General features: G+C 41.7%; 1 protein-coding gene across 2 annotated transcripts in view; it reads left to right on the top strand.

Moving 5' to 3' along the window:
- Positions 1 to 817: 817 nt before the first annotated feature.
- LOC118206642 (rho guanine nucleotide exchange factor 28-like) overlaps positions 818 to 24,554 on the top strand; it is a 61,887-nt gene continuing 38,150 nt past the window's right edge. For both annotated transcript variants that reach the window (XM_035379559.1, XM_035379558.1), the window contains exons 1-9: positions 818 to 1,103; positions 4,241 to 4,284; positions 11,821 to 11,971; positions 13,022 to 13,318; positions 18,380 to 18,563; positions 18,988 to 19,177; positions 20,122 to 20,197; positions 21,848 to 21,894; positions 22,339 to 22,402. In XM_035379559.1, coding sequence (XP_035235450.1) covers positions 4,252 to 4,284; positions 11,821 to 11,971; positions 13,022 to 13,318; positions 18,380 to 18,563; positions 18,988 to 19,177; positions 20,122 to 20,197; positions 21,848 to 21,894; positions 22,339 to 22,402 — 1,042 coding nt within the window. In that variant the 5' untranslated portion in view covers positions 818 to 1,103; positions 4,241 to 4,251. The remainder of the gene's footprint in view (positions 1,104 to 4,240; positions 4,285 to 11,820; positions 11,972 to 13,021; positions 13,319 to 18,379; positions 18,564 to 18,987; positions 19,178 to 20,121; positions 20,198 to 21,847; positions 21,895 to 22,338; positions 22,403 to 24,554) is intronic.

Here is a 24,554-nt window from a genome sequence, read left to right as displayed (position 1 = left end):
CGTGTGCCAGCCCACCCTTGGACTGATCCTAAGCTTACTATGGACAGAGGTGGAAAGTCCAGGGGTCATAAAATGCCATTTGTTTTTTTTCACCCCTGAACGACTGATTTCGTAGTGTAGCACAGTGGGTAAGGAACTGGGCTTGTAACCGAAAGGTTGCAGGTTAGATTCCCGGGTAAGGACACTGCCGTTGTACCCTTGAGCAAGGTACTTAACCGTAATTGCTTCAGTATATATCCAGCTGTATAAATGGATACAATGTAAAATGCTATGTTGTGTAAGTCGCTCTGGATAAGAGCGTCTGCTAAATGCCTGTAATGTAATGTAATTTCACTCATGAGTTCTTCCTCCTGGATGAAATTGTGCTTATAAGCAAATCCAGGTGGGTGGAACAAAATACTGGAGAGGATTTGTACTTATACTTCTGCACAACTGTACCTTCTGTAGCTACGCTGAAGCGTTATGAAAACGGACCTTTTATCGTATGAATTTTCATATGAATATTTACATCAAGTAGCTTATGTATGGTAGCCTACTTTCCCATTCGAGTTTGGTTTTTATCATTTTTAACGTTGGCCTATTGTTTATTTCACAAAATCTAAACAGTTGGAAGACAGTACCTTATTATTATTATTATCATTATTATGTCATAACTCGCTTTTCATTCTTCCGATGCACACCTGTAGAGGGGGTTAACCTCCTGCTGTCATCTTTCATCCCGAAGTGAGGTTTCTGCCAGGTTTCTATGCTAACATGTGACGCTGTTATTGTGCGGCTCTCCATGTGACCCGCCAACAGCCTGCTGCCAATGGACTGGCTCGCTTCGTGCAGTTACATCAAGCCAGGGCAAGATCGGCTGGTGGTCTCACGGGCGCTTTCAGTGTATAATGGGTTATGTTTGACTTCCTCGGAGCGTACCAGAATCTCACACGAACTGAAACGCATTTTGTGGATATAATTTCATTATCTACTACCACTGATATTTTCGCTCTACATTGATGAATAATGTCATTAATTTCAACTGCATAAAGTGCTGTGATGTGGAAGTTATAATTGCCAGTCGGCGGCATAGACCAACTCAACAGGCGGGCGTGTGAATTGAGGTAATGTGCATTTTTATTGTAGCCGACAGAAAGAGTTCTGTGCGACTTCTTTATATGCTTTTCAATAACTTTGCGAGATGAATCTTGAAGCGATATTCTGAATGTAGCACTTGATCACAACTGCACATTTTACCACGTCACCTTTATCAGCGTTTTAAAAAAAAATAAATGTTATCCATTACAATGCTAAGTTTGTGTTGGATGTCAACTAGCGTTAAAATTACTGGTTTCGTAGGCTACGTAGGCGAAAACGGTCCTCACTGGGTGGCAATTATCAGCAGCGGTTCAGAACGTGAAGTGTATTTTAGTCTAGAAGCTTGATCCTCTTTTGGGTTTGTGTATTTTGTTTACGCGCATAAGTCCCCGACGCAACCAGTTATTGACGCATTAATTGAACCATGGACCTGGGAAACATATTTATTTGTTTGTTTGTCGATTGCCAAACATGTATTGACCATATTTTGCAAACAATGGACCATGTCAGCTGATCAAAATTTATCATCAGCATTGTTGACCTCAAGAGGCATCTAAATGCCGTTCTGGTTCTTTGTCCAGAAGTCTGTTACTGTTTGGTTGAATTTAGGGTGAATTCTGTGTTGAGTAAGTGTCAGATTATGTGCATCGAAACTATATATAGAAAAAACATCGCTAAAAGAAAGGCTGTCCTATAATATTTTCATGCTACATTATTCTGCGGTGGGAAGTTTAAAAAAATCTCTTGTGATAAAAGCATCACAACGACTGCCTCCAGATTGGTTACATTTATCCTTTGAAATAGTCGCTGATGGGTGTCACGACATCACCAAAGTAAGCAGTGAATAGTGATGTTGTGTTTAAAGGGAAGTAAGTTATCTCACAAAGTGTATAGACCGACTGATTTTCCCCACTAATGCCCGGAGAGCTGCTAAGGCTCTGTTAGTCTTAACGTTCTCTCTCTGTAATGCCATGGCATGACTACAGACAGAACATTAAGGATACAGCTCTTTCTTTCTGAAGACTAAAGTTATGCTAAACAAAGGTAGCCGATTCCAAACAAAGATGAGAGGATTTAAGTTCAGAATTTCCCTGCTAGGCCGTCTCGTGCGACAAGTGTGTATAAATCCGTGGTTCTCCTCACGCGACGATTTGCTGAGGTGTAAGAGGGAGATGAAGTGCAGAGCTTCCCTAGCCTAAAATCTGGAGCCATGGCCTCATGGTAGACTAAGCCTGTCCTTAGCGCTGTGGTGAAGAGCGGTCTAACATTAGACATACTAATCATTGAGCCTCTGTGCTTCCCAATCATCTGTGTTGTGAAAGAAAAGCAATTGGTGAAGCCTATCCATTCTACTTATAGCAATAATAATAATAATAATAATAATAAATGATGGGAAGGACAGGGAGTGCATGGAATTCAGGGAGTGAATGGTGTTCCAAAAGCTGGGTGCCGTGGAATGCCACGCACTAAATATTTTAAATTAATTGATATTAGAACATTTTGACTCACTGTCTGGCAGTCATAACCTTTGTACTTGCTCAAAAGAAAAGACATGCCATGCATACCTTTCCAAATTGCATTCAGATTCCTCCTGTTTGACATGTTGCTAACCTTTTGGATTGATGGATGGCTTCATTTCCTTAGATGCCTTTGAGTTTTTGTTTTATTCATACAGTTTTCTTGGCAACATCTGTGGATTGTCTTCATTCCAGGTGTTTCATTTTCTTCTACATTTAAATCTTTGAGATGTCTACAACAAAGACAATGGTGCCCAAAAGAACACTTGTACCACTCCCAGTGCTGATGATGCCACAAGTGTAGTGAGTCAGTATAATTTCTGAGTTCATCCACGCAGAATGGTATGGATGGCAGTTTTTGTCAAAGTAAAAGAAAAAAATGTGTTTCCCAAAATGTATGCTAAGGCTATTTTATAGTAGTGACAGTGTTTTGTAATAGATTGGACACTGGTGTCCTAATGGAAAGATTGTAGCTTTGATTCTCAGCTGTGATGTTCTTGTTGTATCCTTAAGCAAGGTGACTGACCTGAATTGCTTCAGTAAAATATATGTATTGAATGTCGTTTATATGAGTTACTCCGGGTAAGTGTATGCTAAATGGCAAAGATAAAAAACAATTGTTTCAATAATCTTTTTGTGGCAGGGGGATACCACATAACGTCAAAGGAAAATTGGATGATGTTTATTATATAGGCCCATGAGAGGCACTTTAGGGAGTGGGTTCCTCCTCTGAATTAATGTATCTTTGTGCGTAGCCTGTTCCTGGTCAGGAAGTGACTGACGGGCAGTGCAGGACCCGTCCTGGCGCACAGGAAGTCATGTCGGCCAGGGACAGGACCAGCGGGCTTGTTTACAGAAAAGCGCCGCCAGACTGTATGCCTTTGTCCTGATGACATCACCAGACCTGGTGTTAAGAAGTGCGGCGTAGCTCTCTGTACTTGTAAAGTGCGCTCCATACCAGACAACATATATATATATATAATACAAATCTGTGCGGGGAAAAAGACATTGGCACTAACACTAAGAATACACAACATTTTTCAGATTATGTAACATATATCACTGGGTTACACTGTAGCCTTTAATCTTTTGGTGCTTTTATCCACAGATTTACTATACCTAGCTTGAGAAAAGTCAAGTCTGTTCATTCATCAGGAAACAGTTGGGAGTCTGTTTCTGTGAAACAAAATGCAGTGAAAATATTGAAGGAAAGTGTGAGCCAGGCCAATCATTTGGGAATAATATGCCTTTGAATATAATCCTTTGTTTGTCAAATTTCTCCCTAATATTACTTAAGATTAATATTTGCAAATATTTTCTTATATTTAATCAGACAACCTCTGAATAGCTTCACTGAATAGCAAATGTATGCACATAGCATATACATTGTAAATTTCTGCTAAATTCTTATATATTTCCCTGGAATATTTATTGAATATTGTTTGTGTGGAAGCGGAAATCGACATCTTGTAGTTTTCATATTTACGTGTCTTGAAGAATTAATCATATCTTCAAAAAAATCAATCGTCGTTCATCATGATCGGTCAATTGGGTTTCTCAGAAACTCTGTACAGACCCAGCCCAGCAGGGTGGACGTGGATTAAACAAGTCTGCTCCTCTATGGTTTTTTTTTTTTTTTTTTGCAGATGCTGAGGAGATGGAGCTGAGCAGACGAGAAGTGCCTCTATATGTAAGTAACCACTCTCCTACCCTCCAGTGGCCCGTAGGCCTCCCACTTAATTGAGTCACAGCTGAAACCCTAGACCAGTGGGGCATTGTGTCTCTGTCGCCAGGGAAATACACCTGATTCTGCCTGATTTCTGGACGATGAAGCGTATTCACGGCCTGGCCTTCAGACAGGCTTTCTAGCGCGTCCACGGGGTGCTGGGGTGGGGCGTGCGGGAGGAGTTGGGGGGGGGGGGGGTAGAGGCATGAAAGGCAAGCAAATAATTAGCTGTTTGTTGGCTTTATGGAGGTGAGCCCTTGAGCTATAAAGGTGTGCTTATGCGAGGTTGAAACCTGTTGTGAGTGGGAACAGCTGTGAAACTGGGGTTTGGTGTTGAGAGACCGAAATGTTTTATCATTTTATTTATTTTAGTTTTGTGGAAATTGTGGCAATTTTTTCCCCCCCTGCTTGGTTTTTCTGCACCTCTGTGAATTCTTGGGTGGTCTGACTGGCACCGTTCACAGAATGCTTCATGGCCTAATAGGCCCTTTTGTTTTGCTGTGTAACCAGTTCTTGGGAGAGGCAGGCCGTAGTAGTGTTCAGGCACCTCATTCGCCTCCTGTTGCCTGCTTGTCCCGAACACTTACCTCTTAAAACCAGATGACTAATGGAAATGGGCCATGTCTTTGTTCTATAAGAACCACATTGTATAAACTCCTTTTCCATTTACCGGTTTTTTCTTTTGTCTTCACTGCAGTACAGATTTTTTGTTCATAATCAACGTAGGTTGGTATATAGGGTTCAATGGTTAGGGAACTAGACTAGCTCAGAGGTTGTGGATTTGATTCCCAGCTTGGGTATTACTGTTGTATCCCTTTTATAAGTATATCTTAAGTATCTTTTATAAGTGCATTGAATGTAAAGAATGCAACCTTTTAAAGTTTCTCTGGGTTAGAGCATCTGCTGAATGCCACAATGTCATGTAAATGGATTCATTCTGTGTAAATGTGCTACCATTGGCATGCAAATATTTATTATGGATAGTCACAGAGAGTTAGACTTAAAATAATCTCCGTGTGACTCGCTGGCAGTGGAGAAAATCCACCGAAAAAATTCACGGCAAGTGGCGTGTGCACATTTGTCTCTGAAACAGATGTGGCTGCAGTCTGCTTTTGAGAGCCCTGAGAAGCGGTCCAGTGGGCAGAACTCACGAGCCGTCTGATAGCTTGCCAGAGCAGTGTTTGCTGGGACTGCGTTTGGAAATGTGTTGACCCCCCCCCCTCCCCCCGTCCCGGCGCTGTTGGCTGGCTGTGGGGCATCACCTGGTTCGGGAGCCCATGTGCCAGGTTGTGGATGAGAATGAGAGGAATGCCTGGAGGTGTGCTTGAATCCAGAGCTTCTCTGGCAGAGAGAGCCTCACACAGTCAGCGTCTGGCTGGGAGCACAGCATTCTGCAGTTTTTATATAAACCGATTGGATAAATGCTGTCGCTTCCATTAAAAAAAATAATGGCCGTAATAGCATTGCAGATTGGGTTGCTTGACCTGTCTGTGATCTGTCCATGCCATAGCAGAGAAGCTATGTCAGAAGAACTGCAGTTTATCTCCTTTAGAATACATTGGGATTTAATGCTGTTGTCACTTTCCTGTGTCATTCATTGTCGTGGTAAGAGCTTAACTGGCAGTACCTAGAGCCAACCCCTCAACTGCCCTCATGAGGAGTTACTTTGATGAAATGAAAACGCATAGGCCTATATCTTGTTTGCATTAAATTGAACACTGTCAATGTTGAATTGTTCACCGAATCAAAGTACATTTTGTTTCTAATACAGTGGACATATTGTCAGCATAATGAGCAAGTAAAATCCATTAGCCTTTGAAGATTTACGGGTTCAACTCTTAATAGGTTTAAGTGTTTCAATCTGTACTTCATCAAGCCTAATTTTGCAGGATTGTTTATGGATATTACGTCCGGGTTGTTACTTAGTGTTCTTTCAATTCAGAAACTCATTTACCTGATTAAAATGTTTACTCTTTGAAAATGTATTCCAGTAGCAGAATTGCATGGCTTTGGATCTGAAATTTAAAGTGGTCTTGTGCCAGAAGAATGTATGTTATTTTATTAAATATTTAGCTATCATGGTTACATTTTTTAGAAGATTATATGGGGACAGCCCAGTCTGGTATGTTCCCTGGATTCATGGCGAAGAGTATATGAAATATTTCTCTGAGATGTTTTTTTTTTCTTTGAGGATTCATTGCCTTTAAACTCATGTTATGTAACAAGCTCAACCAAGGTTGTGTTAATTGGTGGTGATTGGGCGTGAACGTGGTGTGTAATCTGACAAAGGAATTTATGGGGGTTCACGCGGGGATAGCTATTGTTACGCTGCTTATGCATGGAAAGAATGCCAGCTGGACTGCCTTACATTCCCAAGCACAGTTCTGGATGATATAGGATACGTTACAGTACATTGCTTGCTGATGTAACCACAAAACCATCATGGCGTCTCGTAATTGTGACCATTAAAATAAATCCAAAACTGAAGAAGAGGTTTATGGCAGGAATGCTTTGAAGCAAAGAAGACAAGACGAGTAGATGATCTGTGGCCAAATTGGGGAGAATGCTGGACTTGCTGATTTTGATCTCTTTGCTTACTTAAATCACGTCTGTAGCCTGATTTCATTTTAACTCTGTGGGGTTTGTTGAGCCACCAGTGAACACCTACATCATTGTCAGTAAAAAAATGTGGTTGGTTTGTTATAATGATTTATTATTTATAATGAGTGGAAACATGTTGATATGGTCACCTGGTTAATAGTGTGTGTCTGCACTGGCATATTTTGCTAGGTACGAATGGCTCTTAAGCCTAATTAGTTTTTTTTATGACTTGGGGTGACTTTGTATGACTTGTTTGCTTGTTTCTTGTGTTTCCTGGGAGTTTGTGCATGTGCAGAGGGCTTTGGCGTTAACATCGTTTCTAAATGGTACAGCATGTGTATGATAAATTGCGCGTCGCTGTGCCTTAATCTAATTTAGCTGGATAAAGACGCAGTTGTTTCTTTACTATTTTGCTATTGAAACACATAAAAAAAGGTTTTAGTGCCAATCTCAGAAATAATAAACCAGTTCAAGTCTCCATTTTGTGTCTTCTTGTGCCTTTGTCTAGAAGTAGCCTAAGTCTTACAGTGTATTGATTCTTTTTGAATCCTGCAATAAGCCAACAGAAGTAGTGTGCCCAACAGCTAATACATTTGGTTCAGAAATCCCATATGATTGAACCATAATGCTGTCTTGGTAAATGGAAAGCAGTTTATGCCGTTTTTGCTGTTACAGTTCCAGTTTCTAAAGTGTGGGTCAGTACAACTGCAACTGAATACAGCTGTTTTTAAAGCAACTGCCTATCCTTTACGTACAGTCAGTGTTGGCTGACTGAATGTTCAATGTTGTAAGCTGGATCTAAGTATTGGACTAATTGCAGCTAATCACTAAGCAAGGAAACAGTTTATTATGACTATTCCCTCAGTGTCACTTCCTGGCTGTGACAGGAAATCACAGGGGTGTGCTACTGCATGTAATAGCCTACACGATACACGCTCTGCTGAACTAATGTCTCGCAATTTTCAAGGATTTTACCATTAGTGTCTGAGTCTTTTTTAATGTAAAAATTGAACAAGGAAGAGGTCTATTCTGTACTATGAGTGCTTGTGACTGTGAATCAGTTTGGCTGTTTCATTAACTCATAAATCTAGTCATACATTTCTCCTTTTGTTATGAGCTACTGCAGGTAGCCAGAATTTCATTTGCCATTCTGTGCATGCGTTTCCTCATGGGGAATCGTGTAACTGTTGCGCCCAGAGCAGGTTCCTATGATACAACCTGTGGGTAACACAGTGGGGAATGCAAAAGTGTCTGCTTCAGTCCCCCTGAGGTAACTGCTAAAGGTCGTGCAACAATAGTGTTTCAGGATATTCATAAACATCAAAAGTGCGGCCATTTTCTCTCATGAAAGAGGATGCCCTTTTGGTAAAGCTGTTTTAAAACCAGCATCTGTGCTGTCATCTTCTCTAGGTTGGGGGAATGCATTCTCGAGACTTCATCCTTGTTTAAACTGGGGTGACTGGAAAAAATTAGTAACTACTACACAGTCCAGCCTCATTGTGAGGGGGGAAAATTAAATTTGATTTCAGTTGTTTGCTCCCCTCTGAAATCACCATACCTGTATCCACACCCAACCACGTCATACATTGTATGCTTTGTTCATGGAAGAACCATAGAAATCATGTGGTTTAGTCTGTCCCCACCAGTGGCCTTTTTCTCTCTGCTTCCCCCCAAAATCCAGCCAAAAGCATCACTCTGTGCTCCCTTCCCATTGTTCTCTGACATCAATATAGCAGTAACGTATTTATAAAATGGAGGGCTTGTTTTTCTTTTTGAAGTAACTGAGAGCTATGCTGTCTCAGTGCCGATAGGAACAGTATTGGTGTGAATGTTTAAAAACTTTACATTTTAATTAATTGCTAAAATATTGATAATTCACTTCACTCACAAATAAAAAAACATGCATCAATTCCAAAGCTTTTTGTAAGAATCTGCCCTTTAGGAATGCTGAAGTATAAAGAATTTATGGCTTATGAATGATATTATAAAGGACATGGAAAGCTGAGCATTCTATGTTTTGTGTAAAATTTATGTCTGCATTGTGTACAGAAAATTGCCGGGCCTTGAATTTGAGCCCACAGCCTCCCCCCCCCCCCCCCCCCCCCCCCATTCCAGTGTCCGGTCCACTACTAGTGTGATTCCCCCGAGCACAGCTTGCAATCTTTCATAGGAAAACAAGTTCAGGTTTGACAGGAAAAGCAATTTGCCGCGATAGCTTGAGTGGCCGGAGTACTGTAGTCTGTGCACGGGGGTCATGTGTCGGTCACAGCAGGGAGGCGTAGTCTGGTAATAACCCAATGTCTGTGAGTTCCCTTTTCACAGTGCCTTCAGTTAGATGACAATTCTTTATATGTCCAATTCATTGCCTTTCTGACAGCCTGCAGCAATTTGCAGGCAGCGTGAATGACTTTTTTTTTTTTTTTTGTCTGACTTGAATTACGGTCATAATTTGTACCCACCCATCTCGTTTTTAGCAGCCTCTACAGATACTAATTACAGGAAGAAACTAAACACCCATTGTCGGGGTCCCCTCAGAATGGGGAGAGAATCGCGGGCATTCATTCACGATCCTGAAAAACAACTTTCGCTCCAGAGACGGAGGGGAGTGCGACGTGTAGTTTCCCACACGAAAGGCCTTCAAGGATGTGTTTTGCTTTGCGACATCATTATTTTTGAAGGATCTTCAAATCCAGGAAGTGGAAGAAATATCCAGATCCAATGAAGAGAATAAAATGAATCCACCCGTAAAAGAAGTTAAAAGACTGCTGGCAGAACAGTGGGTGGCCACCTTGGTTGGAAGAACTTTACACTGTTATAACATTATTTGTCTAGTATGTGCAGCATATTATAATAAGACATTTACATTATATATCATGCAATACTCTGTGCTCCATAGAAAATGTTATCTTTTCTTTATTATTTTATTTAAGAGGGATCATGCCCATCACAACTGTTGTGGCAGAGTCACCTCCATAGCAAATGTTATCTGCAGTTCCCAGACAGGAAAAACATTAAAATACAAATCACACTGCTAATACAGAAATCAAAACAACAAGGATGAGACATATATACAGTATCAACACCACATATAGAAAAACACTGACACTTTAGCAAACCCTTTCAGAAGGTTTTTGAGTGTAATACCAGACCAGGAAATAATGTATTTATTTTCAGGTTTCACTAATCCCCCCACCCACCCCCCGACATGTTGTTCAGGAACATTGGCGTCATGCTGTTATTGACCTCATGGTTTTACATTACTGCCGGACACCTGTTTAGCTGCCGTGTTCGCCATCCACTGTCACAAATATTTACATGAGCAGGGCAATACATTTGCCCTCCAGGTTACATTGCATTAGTAACTACTGTTTTGTTGTTGGCCTTCAGTTATGTACAGGTATGTCACAATTTTAAAAGCATACGTTAGAGAACTGGCAGAAATGTAGCTCTGATGTGTTTACAGCAGTAGTGCAGCATTGCATCTGTCTGCTCCCTGTGTTTCCAGCTATTTTGAATTACAAGCTGGCAGGACACTGTAACAAGGAAACTGAGTCACCACGTATGACTAGATCAGTATATTGTGCTGCTTAGTCCTTTGTGACAAAACAGTGCCACAAAACAGCTATAGTGTCATAATCTTTACAAAAATCTTTGGTCTGAAATGGAAACTTGATGTTCCTTTCAGTGCTGAAAAATATCCCTTTAAAGGTTTGTATTTAGAGGGATATATGAGGACCACACTGGTAGTAATGATCAGTGTTTTACAAAGGTCCCGAAAACCACACTTAGAAATCACAAGTGCGTAGTAGTGGCTCTGTGAAATTAGATGAACGCATTTCCTATGCACGAGGGACATCTTGCCCTGGTCTCGTCTAGTTTCCACGGTAACCTGTGATTAGCGACAAAGTGCAGTTCCCGTAAAGGACACCCCCTCATTCCCACTTGCCCCCCTATTTAAGAACATAAAGGGCCTGTAACTACCATCACAAATTTGCTGCGATCGGTTCTTTTTTTCTGCATTTTCCTCGAATAAGCAGTCTGTGCTATTCAGGCTGTGACCGTTCTTACTGCTGATATTACCTCTGCTTCAAGTAAAATTAGCAGCTTTAGATTAGAACATGTCCTGATCCAAAATGCCAAAGGTAAATGATGCCAACTCATCAGCAGAGAACCAGGGGAGATATAAAAAAACAGTCCATGGCTATTTTTATTGCCTTTCAGGGTGAGTCCAAGAGGGGGTTTTCCATCTTCCCCTTGTTAAGTACAGCCATTGATGTAAGAGTTTGGAAGGCTGTCAAAGTCTGAATCCGATACCCCAGCCTGCAGCCCTGCGTTATTTGACAGTTATATTCAATAACCCGGCAAGCGATGACTTCTGTTCTAGAGCATTATGGGAACAGTGTGTGCTTCAGCATGTCTGATCTGTATTATGCACTGCTGTATCGAAGAGAATTTGATCACAGAGCTCCCTTGTCAGAATTTATTAAAGTCAACAGGGCGGAGGGGGGCGTCTATTAGATACGCTCTGCACTTACCTCCAAATCAGTACATGATTTTTTGGAAATACTTAACTACCTATACGTTTTGTCCTAACAACATGTCAAGGTCGGTGTTTCTTGTGACTGATGCAACTTATTCACTCTCGCTATTTTGAAATGAAAAAGCCATACTAGCCGACTGCCAACGTAGTGACTTGTTGTGCACTTTCTATTGCAGAAGGTTAACAGTGCATATCTGATTCAGCCAAAGGTATGTCAGCATAGAACTGATGATGACCTGGTAATCTCACAAATGTCTCAAATACAAACTCAGGTTCAAGTTCTCACCCATGTATCTACATAGCTGCCTCAATGCACCTCTGTGTTTAGCCTCCCAAAACATGTTATGTCTGTTTCTCAGGGGCAGGTGAAGGTCTATGCAGTGCTGCAAACATCAGATCCTATCCCAGAGGATGCAGAGGTCTACATGGTGCTGGAAGGGTCCACCCTGGACCACATCACTGCAGCTCAGAGGAGCAGCAAGGGATGCATGCTGGGATTTGTAGTCCCTGGTGAGTCTGACTATAGCAGTTTTGTTTACTATAACTCCAACAACTCCAAGATCACATAGGCCTTATTCTGCTTAACTCACACAACTTTGTTGTTCTGTAGTGTACCCCAACATGCTCTTCTCCTGCACCCCTCTTTATTTTTCTCTCTCTCTGTCTGTCTGTCTGTCTCTCTCTCTCTCGCTCTCACTCACTCACTCACTCACACTCTCTCTCTCTCTCTCACACACACACACACTCAGTGGTCTCACAAAAAACTCAGTGACCCTCTCAACATCAAAAAACCGAGACTGTTGTGTCTGACAGTCGTTGAGATGGACGCTCGATCTTATCACAATTTCCTTTCTGTTGGAAACAATCACTGCTCTATAAACAGTGCCACCCCTGTTTAAGCCATCCAGGCTGGTGCTCTGGCACAGAAATATCTGCAGGGTTTGTGGACAATGCATTAGAGGGAGGGATCGTTTGTACTCAGGGGAGTGTGTACTAAAGCGAAGCTCTGTAATAATGGAGTTCTAAATGAAACAAGTTCCAGTTGCTTTACCAGTGGCGTTAGCTATTGTTATAGCTAATGCGGTAGCGACCAGAAACTGCCAATGTCACCAGCTGCTATGGTATTTGGGACAAAGTCTGTACCAGAAAAGCCCTCTCCTCTCATGGATAATGTGGAACAGTGAGGCTGTGAGGTCAGAGGGAGCTTTGCTCTTTTTGAGCTGGGAGGAACCTGGCAGTCTTAGATGAGATTGGAATGGGATTCCTGTCTCAGTAGCTGTTGCGAAGCTAAGAGTTATCACATAATTGATTCAAGTTGGCAGTGTGTGGCAGTGTTTTGTTGACAATGCTAATTGAATTCCTCCAATGTTTTGCTACACATCTGCCAATTACAATTATCATTGCTGTATATTCACTTATGTGGATTTCTATTTAAGTTGTAACCTTTTTTAGTGTGTTTAGATGCATTTCCATTGATTTCACCTTCAGATGTGTCGGGTAAGGTTACCATCATGTACAACACAAGATGATAAAAAAACAAACCCATTTGTTCCTCTCTAGGTCATAACCTATTGGAGACGGTGTCAGCCACAGCCTACATCTACACCGCGGAAGGGCCGATCTCCTGCCAGCTCCAGGCTGCCCTGGAGTACGTCCAGGATGACGCCCAAGAGCTGTCCGAGTTCCTGGTCACTCACTGCCACTGTCTGAGCGCCAGCGGTTCCCAGGACGTCCTGGGCAGGTTCGGCCTCCAGGACGAGGTGGCCCGCCGAAAGATGGACGAGTGCGTGACGCGGGCCATGGCCAACCTGGATTACCCGTACACGTGGAACGTCCTGGGGAGCCAACCCGGAGAGGGTACGTATTGAGCTGTTTGAATGGATCTGGTTGTCCCTTAGTCATTTTGTTACATTCTGGGAAGTCAACCTGGAGAAGGTACATTTCGGCCTGCTTGAATAGATTTGGTTGTCCAGTAGTCATTTTTTATATTAGCTGTAGCCGCACTTGACAAGGTGAAGGGCGTGCTCTTGTTGTTTGGTCTTGTGGATCAAAGATTGCATACGTGGGACTGGATGGATGTCTCCTTTGAAACGCCGAACTTTGTAAAGGTTGTGATTCAGAAAGGTTTTCAAAATTAATTGGGTTTTATGCTGCTCATGGTGCATTTAATTGCACATTCAATGAGTAACTACATGCTTGTAACCAGCATGAACCGGTTTGCTGACGTTAAATTCCACGTTCCCTATTTTGGACCAGCGCCAAGTAATTATAAGTTTCCCGTTTTAGATTTCTGAGATTACAGAACATTTTTTTTGCATTAAACCATGTCATACAGTTTAGAATTAGCGGCAGACATACATCGCGACCCGGTAAGCCCAGTACACTTCGTACGGTTTTAGAAAATCGTAAACAGGTGTGCTGTGAGTGTACAATAGGGGTTGGCTGATGTAGAATCAATTTTGTAAACACCTACGGCAGAGACTACCTATGATTATTATTTGGAAGTAGTCTACTATGATGCATACTGTTTTCTTCCTTGTTTGAGTAGTGGTTTACAGGCATAACTACCAGAGGCTTGTCTGGGTTGCTGTTTATGTTGGGTAGGTCCCTGAAATTCACTTCTTTTCTCCTCGGCTATTTTGTGTTTGTGTTCTGCATTTGTGCACCGTTTTTGTTATGTACATTTTTTACACATTACTCTTTCTGCTTCTTATGTTTCTGCTGAAACCAACTTGTGGCACATGTTGTTTAGTGGAAATGGCACTAAACATCTTACTTGGTGGGGGAAAAAAGTTTTGGACTCTCCAGTGATTGACTTGTTTGTGCTCGCAACGCTCATTATTTTAGTGTGTGAACTTGACATCCTGCATGGTGTGTACTGCAAAAGTAATGCATTTTCTGTGTGTATGTGTAATAACAATAGAAACGTGTCGGCTGTTTTTAGGGCTAAATTATAGCTAAATTTGTTCTGTGTTTTCCAGTTCCTCAACTTGAACACTGTGTACAAAAGAAAAAAATCTGATCACATGGTCAAGAGCAAAAAAAAAGCATGCTTTCTTTGTGGGGTAATTATAGCCATTAATGGAAAGAAAGAAGATTAAGTGGCTAGAGGTTTTAAAAAGGCAGTTAATAGTGCTCCCATATCCTTTGCTCAGTTATAAAAATAAAATCTTGGTAAATCTCTGCATGGTAAGACTGCCTAATTTGCTATTAGTCTAGTAAAAGCTTTGCTTAAAACCACTGACATTTGTGCAAGAGAGATTAAGAACTCTGGAAATTGTTCCTTCCTTTTTTGTATTAAACTTTTTAGTCTTTTACTCATTTGTTATTGTTTTGTTTGCCACATTTTGTTTGCCTACACTCTGTAGAGAATTGTCATTTGAGGTCACAGTTTTGTAAAAAAAAAAAAAAAAAATAATACATACAATATGGGGAATAAAACAGGAACGTTTTGAAAGATATATGTCATTTGATCTTTTATTCTTCTAAATGTTATTTTTATTAATGAGCTTAATCACTACTGGCTTGTTTTGTTTTAAAATTGGATTTCTTGTGCGGCTGCAGCATTATTACTGAAAGTGACCATTGCTATGTCATGTGCGGGGCTGCTTGAAATGCATTGCAGCCAGCGAAGCACCAGGCAATTCAATTAGAAAGGCGGTTATAAGCGGGAAGTAGCCAGAGGGTACAGCCAGGGTTAAATGCGCGTGGACTTGTCTCTTTAACATAAAGAGCAAATCTAATTTGCCGTTAATGCGATTATGGTAGTCTGTTTTATGACAAGTCACAACAAACGTCTCAATAAAATGCTGGCAGAATTACTGCTGTGAGGAAATTAAATTTGCGGGCACTTGCTGCCATGTTCCAGACTCTGTACCTCTACTGTATACAACACAATCTCGGCCTTGATTATGTCTTGTGAGCTAGCATTGCTAAAATAGTATGCGCGGAGTGTTCCAGGAATTTTAGGCCTATACAAGCGCACCGCCCTGGGACTATTGATTGGAGATTGACAAACTTGTTCAAGCGAGCCACAGTGCTTTTTGTTTTTCTTTTATCCAAGCCCTTAAATACTTAATTGGATCAATTTTTGAACTGGTACAGATGTTCCTGTGTATAGTGTTTCTTTAGAATGACCATAGGATCTCATTCACCTCATTCAACTGCTAATTAGAAGAATCAGCTGTGCCAAATTAGAGTTGCACTGAAAACCCTCAGAAGGGCAGATCTCCAGGAACAGGGTTGGGTAGCCCTGGTCTAGATGAAGTGTTGTTCTATATGTGTGTTTGGCGCATAGAGTAACCCTAGATAAACCCTGAAGTCAACACATGTATGCATACATGCTAAACCTGTGGGTTCAAGAATATACATCTTGTACACCCTTTGTCTTGTGCTGAAGTCTAGGAGGTAGCATGCAAAATCTGACACAGCTCATGCCACATAAACTGAAGCTTTGAGAGAATCTTTTTGCCCATTACTGCCCCAGGGCAATGTCAGGCTATTAGAACTGAACCCTGCAGTTTTTACCCGTTACTGCCCCAGGGCAATTTCAGGCCATTAGTACTGAACCCTTCAGTTTTTACCCATTACTGCCCCAGGGCAATATCAGGTCTTTAATACTGAACCCTGCAGTCCTTGATAGGTGTAACACTGGGCACTACATCATCTGACTGATTGCCAAGGAACATGCAAACAGAGCATTAGAACAAATTAGGCTGTGCAGCAGTCTAATGCAGTTTGTCTCCTGATGAGTCATTGGTTGAATTATACGCCCCCCCCCCCCCCCACACACACCCACCCCAAACAAACAGCCCACAACACAATTCAGCAGGATTTCCTGTCTGCCATCAGGAAAGGTTGCAGATATGGACAGACTCTGAAAGAAAGCCAGTAATGGTAGTCATGCTGGAGGTGGTTCTAGAACAAATGATCCTTGTATATATTACCTGTAAACAACTTTGAGACTGTTGCTGAAAAATACAATAGAAATTCATATTATTGTTTGTATTATTTATTTATCCTGCAAGCACGTCTGTTTTTTCATTTCATATTTTCAAGTAGGCCTGGAAAGAATGAAATGGATAAATAGTAGTGATAGTAAATAGTGTCGTTGCCGTTAGCAACACAGTAGTAATTTGATCTGCGACAGAACATGACGTTGGCCAGCTTTCCCTCCAAATCTAGTTCGGATTGTTAGTATTACTATCAGAGCAGGTCCAAAAACAAAACTCTTTCTTCCTTTTGTTAATTTGACGGGAAAGAACTGAGCCTCTCTCCTGGGATGGCCACTTATTGTTTGATTATCATATGTGGAGAGCTCAATTTACACCCTGTCTGCGAAAGTCGATTTCTCATAAAAGAGAGGACGTTGTCTTGAATGACTGTTGAGGGCTCGGTTTTCGCCTTTTGTTACGAACCTTGGCACATCCTTTGGCGAAAGGGGATCTGTCTGTGGGTGTCAAGACATTTAGCAGCAATGAAGATTTGGGATGAAGAAGAAAGCTCCATTTCTCTGTCGCCAAGGTTTCCGTCGAAAAAACTTTAGGCAGTCACGTGTGTCACAAAGAGCGGATCCATGCCAAGAGCTGCTGAGAGCACTTTTATGCCCCTTGATATTTATGGATAGGGTAATGCCCTGAATGCAATCAAATGCCTAATGTGCTTTTTACATCTTCATTGGCCGGCAGGAGGTTTCAGGCCTGGAAGAGGTGTGACCGATGCATTTGGTACATTTAATTTATTAGTTATGTCAGTTTTTGTTTAAATTTGAAAAATACATTGCTTGCCATGTTATAGCGTAACTAGGCTATTATTAAACTTCGTATAGTGTATAATGAAGTCCAACAGAAAATTCCCTGTATGGACATCTGTGCTATTTCTGTGTCTGAAATTCTAATTTAATTTTAATTAAATAAAAAAAGGATTCACTTTTACAAAGGATGAGGCTGAACAAATGTGAATTAATATCTTGACACGTCAGTCTTGCCAGGAAGAGGAAAATACTACAGATAGCTGAAGTTCATCCAAAAGTCCTCGCAGAATGGGGGAATTGTTTGTGGTAAATTGCGCAGCTTAATTTGCACTGGTTGCTGAGGTTATGAATTGTCTGGGTAGTGTTCTGTCGGTTTGAATTAGTGGATGGATGCTTCACTTGTAGCGTTCACCCCCCTCTGTAGCTGCTAGCAGCCGACCCGTGCTTCACTCTGAAGATAAATGTCTCTCTTTCCGCATTAGTGGAAGGATTGCTGGCCGCTCTGAGAAGTGTCTGTGGAAGAACGGCGGCTTCATTAAAAGCTTTTAACCGTATGGACAGAAATGTACCATTGTTTTCGTTCTGCACTTTGAAGCGTGGCTGTTTAATTTTATCCGTAAAAACCGGGTCACTGGAACAAGGCTGGTACAATGCATGCCCGTACGACAGAAAACATTAGAAAATGGGATATAATCAAAACATTTTCTGTTCTGAAAGATTGAATGGAGATTCCCCATACAAAACTCACTTTAGTCTGGAACTACACTTAATTTGTGTCTGTGAAACCGGCCCTATGTGTTTTAAATGAAATGAGATGTAGTAACATTTGCTGTTATGTGATCGTTTCTTAAGAAGCTTTCTTTATTGACTAAAACTGAGCAAACTGTTTGAAAGTTCCTAATACATAAAGTCAGAAGCCAAAAGAAAACAATGTTGATTATCACATTAAAATTTGTTGTGCAAAAATGTTTCTCTGTTAGTCTACAGGCATTACTGTATTATCCTTCTTTGGAAATATACAAAAATGTTTTAACAATATTATCCAATCCATTGTATAAAGCACAGTACACATGCAAAACAACAGCACTGGTACTGTCTCTTTCACTGTCTCCCGTCCTCTTTCTGACCCACCCTCTCTCTCTTCCTCCCTCCCTCCCTCCCTCCAGTCCTCCGGCCCAGAGAGTCTCTGCTCCACCTGGCAGTGCGCCTGGGATTCCTCCACCTCTCCGAGCTGCTCCTCTGCCAGCCTGGGGGTCTGATGGCTGTGTCCATGGCCAACGAGGAGGGGGACACCCCCCTGCAGCTGGCACAGCGGGCTGGGCAGGGTGCCCTGCTGGAGCTTCTCACCAAGTGAGATAACACGCTACTGCTGCTGCAGCTGTATACCCACTACCACTGCGACAGCTCTATACCCACCAGCGCTGCAACTGCTCTATACACACAGCTGTATACACGCTACTGCTGCAACAGCTCTATACCCACCAGCGCAGCAACTGCTCTATACACACAGCTCTATACACGCTACTGCTGCAACAGCTCACCGCTCGCTGCTGCACCAGTCTAAATAATGAATTGAATTAGTATTGTGTATTACTCTATTAGATTATGACCTGGATTGAATCAACATGTTGAATGCAAGCATTCAGTTTTCAAAAATATCGTTTTGGGTAGCTGAATTTCCTGTGTGTTTTCGTCAAAGTAGAGGAGACGGAGACTGACGTGATTAGCCTCTTCCCGAGGTTCTTAAGAGCGGTTCCTGTTTTTTTTTGGGCAGTCCTCCCAACCCCCTGGTCACGCCCCTGGCCGGGATGTCCCAGATGTGGGCCGACAGCTCCCGGCTGCTGCGGTTCCACCACGAGTCGGAGGCCCTGACGCTGACCGTCCGGCGGGGCCCGGAGCGGAACCGGAGGGCCGACATTCTGCTCCTGAGGAAAAGCTTGAGGGACAGCAACTTCCTGGGGGAGGTGGGTTCGGAGCCCAAACCCAGTAAAGCTTGGTTCAGAGCCCAAACTCAGTTAATCTGGTTTCAGAGGCAGAGCTCAGTAAATCGAGGTTCAGAACCCAAACTCAGTAAATCTGGGTTCAGGACCCAGACTCAGTAAATCTGGGTTCAGAACCTAATCTCGGTAAGCCTGGGTTCAGAACCCAAACTCAGTAAATCTGGGTTCAGAGCCCAAATTCAGTAAATCTGAAACAGATTGTTTTAAAGAAGCACTGGACTGTAATTGACTCAAAGCAATGACACCCTCTAACTTAATGCAGTTGAATTACATGACATTAATGTGTTAATGTGAGAGAGAATTACTGCTTGTAGGCAGCGTAGAATGACCACTTTGTATACTTTGTTCTGTATTTGTGAGTTAGTTTAGAGAAGAAGATTCCATAATGATAGAATGCTCCGTGCGTTCTGTTTTGAAGACACTGCAGTTGGCCAGTGCTTTGGAATGCGAGTGCTTTAAGGTGGAAAATATATATTACAGTACGGTAAATACGATAAATACTGCTTTCATTCACCGAAATTATACTTAATTGAAAGAAGGTGGTACCAGATAATAACAATGTTATGAGATCTAGAAAGCCTGTAGATGTAAGGGAATTAAGAAGTGCATTGCTCAGTAAATAGATTCAAGATACAGTAGATACTCAAGGTTATACATTATGTAAATCATCAAAGTTATTATTTATTGTGTTCCTGTTTGCGTTTAGATGATTGGAAGCAAGGATTCGTTAAATTTCAAAATTATCAGCTACTTGTATGATTGATATTAAAACAAGCTCCTGTATTCTTTAAGTGATATTAAATGAGCTACAGTATTCTTTAAGTGAGATTAAAATCATGCTACTGTTTTCATTGAAGTGATATTAAAATATGCTTGCACCAAACCTGCACTGTGAATCTCTTTATCAGATCAAAGCTCTTAAAAGAAGTGGGCCAAAGAATGAAAGCAACAAAGCGGTCGATGAAGGCGGTGCTCATGACGAAGGTGCGTTCTCTGTATTTCTGCTTGTCCTACAGGTTCTTTGTGTCTATGTTTGGATGTAAAATTGTACTGTTGGTCTGTCTGTGTATCTCTTTCCCCCTTTGTTTCTTTGTGCTTCTGTTTCAATTCTAAATCCTCCATCTTTCTGGTTATATTCATTTTCCTAGTGCTTGATTGATTGACTTTTATTCTTTACAATTACTTTTCTTTGTCAAAGAAAAGTACAGGGAGCTAAATGTTATTGCCTCAAAAAACATCCCAAAGTTTCTCTCATTCTGGTACTTGCTTTATTTTCTGCGTGGACTGTTCTCACTTAAAATTCACACATTCTTTATGCCACTGGCCAAATCGTTTCTATTATATACTGTACCTGCACTTCGTGTCCAGATGGAGCAGATTCCACATCTGTTTGAAGTCTGCGCCTCTGGAAGTGGCTATAAAAGATAACACACATTTGTTGCCTGGACCCTGTAGTTGTGTTAAAACGGTGTGGTCAGGATCGGTTAATTCACGGTGATCTGTGCGGCCACCTCTCTTAAAGTTCGCGCGAGCTCCCGTCGACCGCATCGTTCGTGGCACTGCCCGGAGTGGGAAAGGGAGAAAACCGCAAGCACGGGTGGTCCACCTACGTTTCGAACCTTAACTCAAACCACACTTTCTCCGTCACGCCTCGCACGTCTCTGCTTATACAACGGGCTGAGCCGGAGAACGCCAGGACACCCAGCAGACGAGTTTCCACTAAACTGTAAATAAAGACTTACAGCGGGGGGAAGTAAGCACAACGTGAATTATGCGGAGAGCCAACGGCGGTCGGAGGCGGGGACTGATTATGTGAACCGCTCCGCACGCCACACGGCCTCGCAAGGTTAAGAAAACAAACGGTCCTAATCTAAATTCTGCTGAGTATGCCCGGGATAGACCTGCCAAATCAAAAACAGGAACTTCCTTGTATATTTGAAGTTTGTGTACTGGCCCAGGCTTGTTCGTGGCTGTGAACAAGCCTCTTTTGGGGGGTAGCGCTGACATGAATACACACTGACATTTGAAGGAATGGCCCAAATCTTTTCAGTAACGGAAAACCAGGTCAGTTTCACTGGGCTGTTCAGTGCTGCCCTCTGCTGGCTGATGTGAGTATGACACAATGGCCAGAATGCTTGTGTAGCACTGTGCTAACTGTGTTAGCCAGCCTCGTGGGCCTTGAGAGGCCAGTGAATTGGCGTGCTTGTTACTCTATGTGACATGGACACAGAAGGCCCTTTGTGAAGCCTCTGAGGTGTTTCCCCAAACATCTCGAGTCTGAGACCAGAATGCCATTACTCTTTCTTGGGTGGGCCAAAATCAAGGCTAGCAGCAGCATCGTTTGTGTGGAGATGTAGGTGATTGCAGCTGCAGGTACAGTGTGTTGTGTACTATAACTGCAGTACTTTGATTGTGGCTATATAACTGGAAGCCAATGACTTCTCTTACTTTACTACAGTCATTGTATTTGATGTATCACTTCAAAGCATTTATCAATCCTAGTCATTTGAATTTCATTCCAGGATATATGTTCACGGAGTCTCCTTGTAATTTTTACAAATCAGGTTGCACAAAATTCTGTCTTGTTTAAGGTATATTAAAACAAAGTGCTTTATTATTATTTGTTACTTCTAGGTTTGTCCAAAGACCTGTGTGAAAAGGACTATGCACCATCAGACAATGTGAGTGTGACTCTCAGTGTTTACCTGTTTGACTCGGGATGCAGCTTGATTCATTTGCTTACTGCTACAAAGAACATATTCAACGTGATTTTGGCTTCAACACATGCTCTATTGTAGTCGAAGCTTTATTATTAATGGGGTGTTAATAATAACAATTCAGTTGTGCTATGTGGCTGTACTAAAACTGTCATTAAACCAGTGTAATTAGTGCCCGTGTTCAGAGGTAACCTGTGGTGTGCAGGTGCAGAGAGAGAGAGTTACATCCTCCCTGAAAGGTTTATGGGAATCAGGTGGTCCACTAATGGACTGTTGAAAGCACCCTCCACCCCCGCCCCCTCCCCACTCCTATTAGAGGTGTATTTTTTATTTTTTTGGTCTGAACTCACTATTTTCCTTTGTCTTTGAAGTGTTGTGTAAACTGCATCTCAGTCTTTTGCTCAGCAGGTTTTCGAGGAGCAGCTCATACTCTCTCTGGACGAGCAGGAAGAGCCTTCGCCGACTGACTCCGGTAGGACTTTTATTTTGAAATCATGGTCACTGTGTTTTATTGTCCAGGACAGCAGGATGGGATGCCCAGAATCTCAGAGTCTCAGAATAATAGATGCTGCAGAATTGGATGCAGCATCTCAAAACAGACATCAAGACTAAGGATTTTTTTTTTCATGAGGCAGCTGAATCTTCACGTCCTGCTTCCAAGATATTTTTACCTGTGTATTCGTTTTTACTGAGTTTAGAGTTTCTGTAGTTTATGGGATGATAACTGTAGCTGTAGTTGTGTTATCACTTCTCCACAAGCATCTGGAGACAGATTGCATTAGCAGCAGATGAAAACACACTTATTTTACTGGAGGTACAGTTCTGCAAACCTTTCTTATAGATGGATCGACTGTTCCATCTATAATAAAGCTGTACAAGATCCACCCTGTGCAAGATCCACAGCTGTATCGAAAAAATGTATAGTATGCGGTGAAAGCTTCTCTAGACAAGAGTATCTGCTAACTGCTTAAATGTAAAATGTAAATGAGACGTTTTAAGGTCAGGAGCATACTGTGATATGACTGCACTTGCGTGTTTCAGGGAGCTAAACGCTCTTTGAAGTTGGCGATCAGCTGCAACCACACAAGCCTTCTTTTTTCTGTACATGCAGAGCTAACACCGCGATGATAGCTCTTGAATTTGAAACCTCTTGATGAAGCGTTACAACCTTGGGTGCACAGGCAGCCAGAATGAAACAGGTGTGAAATATTATTAACAGTCTGTTTTGGCCAAGTGTTGCACCACTGAGTGACTATATGCTAAGAAAGCACTGGGGGACAGGAGCGTTGTTCCTAATCTGGCAAAACCAGGTGGCAGCTGGAACTTCTGGCCCAATGGAGGACAGTCTAACAGAGTTCCAGTGTTCTAGTTGCTATTTTTCAGAAGAGATGGCCAACCAAGGTGCCAAGCTGCTGTGGTCATGAAAGATTCAATGGTACTGGCAGAGAGTATGAGTTCTTTGCTAATTCCAAATAATGTGCTCTTTATCTGGTCATCAAATCGTGTCCCCATTTAATTACCTTGATGGCTGCCATCCAACATCCTGTTGGTTGCTACACATTAGTCAAGGTTGAGTTACCCTGTATACTGTAAAGTGCTTTGAGAATCTTAAAGAGCGCTATATACAATTAATTATTAGTAGTGGACTAGATATTACTGCTCTTGTTTCCTTGTAAGGAGCCTCAGATTGGTCCAAGTGTGACTCTGTTTTACAGATGTTGTGGATTTATCATTACAAGGGTGAAGTTCTGTTGTGTGTTTGAGAAAATGTTTTAATCCTCAAAATGAAACCCATAAGCACGGATCCCTCTTTAATGCTTGAACTGTGAATTGGTGAACATAGTTCATGCAAAATTATTGAGCATTAATTTCATGTGAAGCTATGTTGTTTAATTAGACAGTACAGTCTGTATGTTAATCAGTCTTCATTGATGAACAGCAGGCACACACCAATAGCTTGCTCTTGAAGCAGTGTGGCAATAAACGATTGAGAAAATTATTTATATTCTACTTTGCTGACTCAAAACTGCCCAGTTACCAACCTGTTTAATCAAAAGAATTTGACATCTGGCCCAAACTTCAATATCAGATTGCATAAACCAATGAAAGGTATGTGGGTTTTTCTTAAACATATTATCTTTGGTGAGTGTTGATATTTCTGAGTTCTTGAAAGTCTTCTGCGATGCCTTTTGTCTCTTAAAATGTACACTTTCAGCCATGAGCTACTCTGGTTTCAGTATGTGCAGAATATGCTTCTGCAGTTTTGTTCAGGGACATTGAAATTAGTGCCTTCATTTGAAGTGCCATTAATTTCAGTTTTTTTATTTATTTTAATTTTTATCAAGGCCCTCAGTATTTTTCCTTTTCTGTTTCTAATAGGATTTCTAGTCCTCTTCAGTTATCTAGAAAACACCACTTTCAACAACAACAACTGTTAATTTAAGCTTCTTGTGAATTCAGAAAACTGTGTGTATGAACATTGGAGCATTCAAACTGTTTCCAGGGTTTCAGTGTCTTTGCCACTTCAGTAGCGTTCACTGCCTGGAGAGGATACAGCCTGACATTTCTTTGTGCTTTCTTTGTGGATTTCTCGCTCTGTCGACTCACGATCGCGTTTCTAACCA

The sequence above is a fragment of the Anguilla anguilla genome, chromosome 10 (assembly GCF_013347855.1).
Source record: "Anguilla anguilla isolate fAngAng1 chromosome 10, fAngAng1.pri, whole genome shotgun sequence".
Lineage (NCBI taxonomy): Eukaryota > Metazoa > Chordata > Actinopteri > Anguilliformes > Anguillidae > Anguilla > Anguilla anguilla.
The sequence above is the reverse complement of the archived record's forward strand: the minus strand, read 5'-3'. Positions and strand labels throughout refer to the sequence as shown.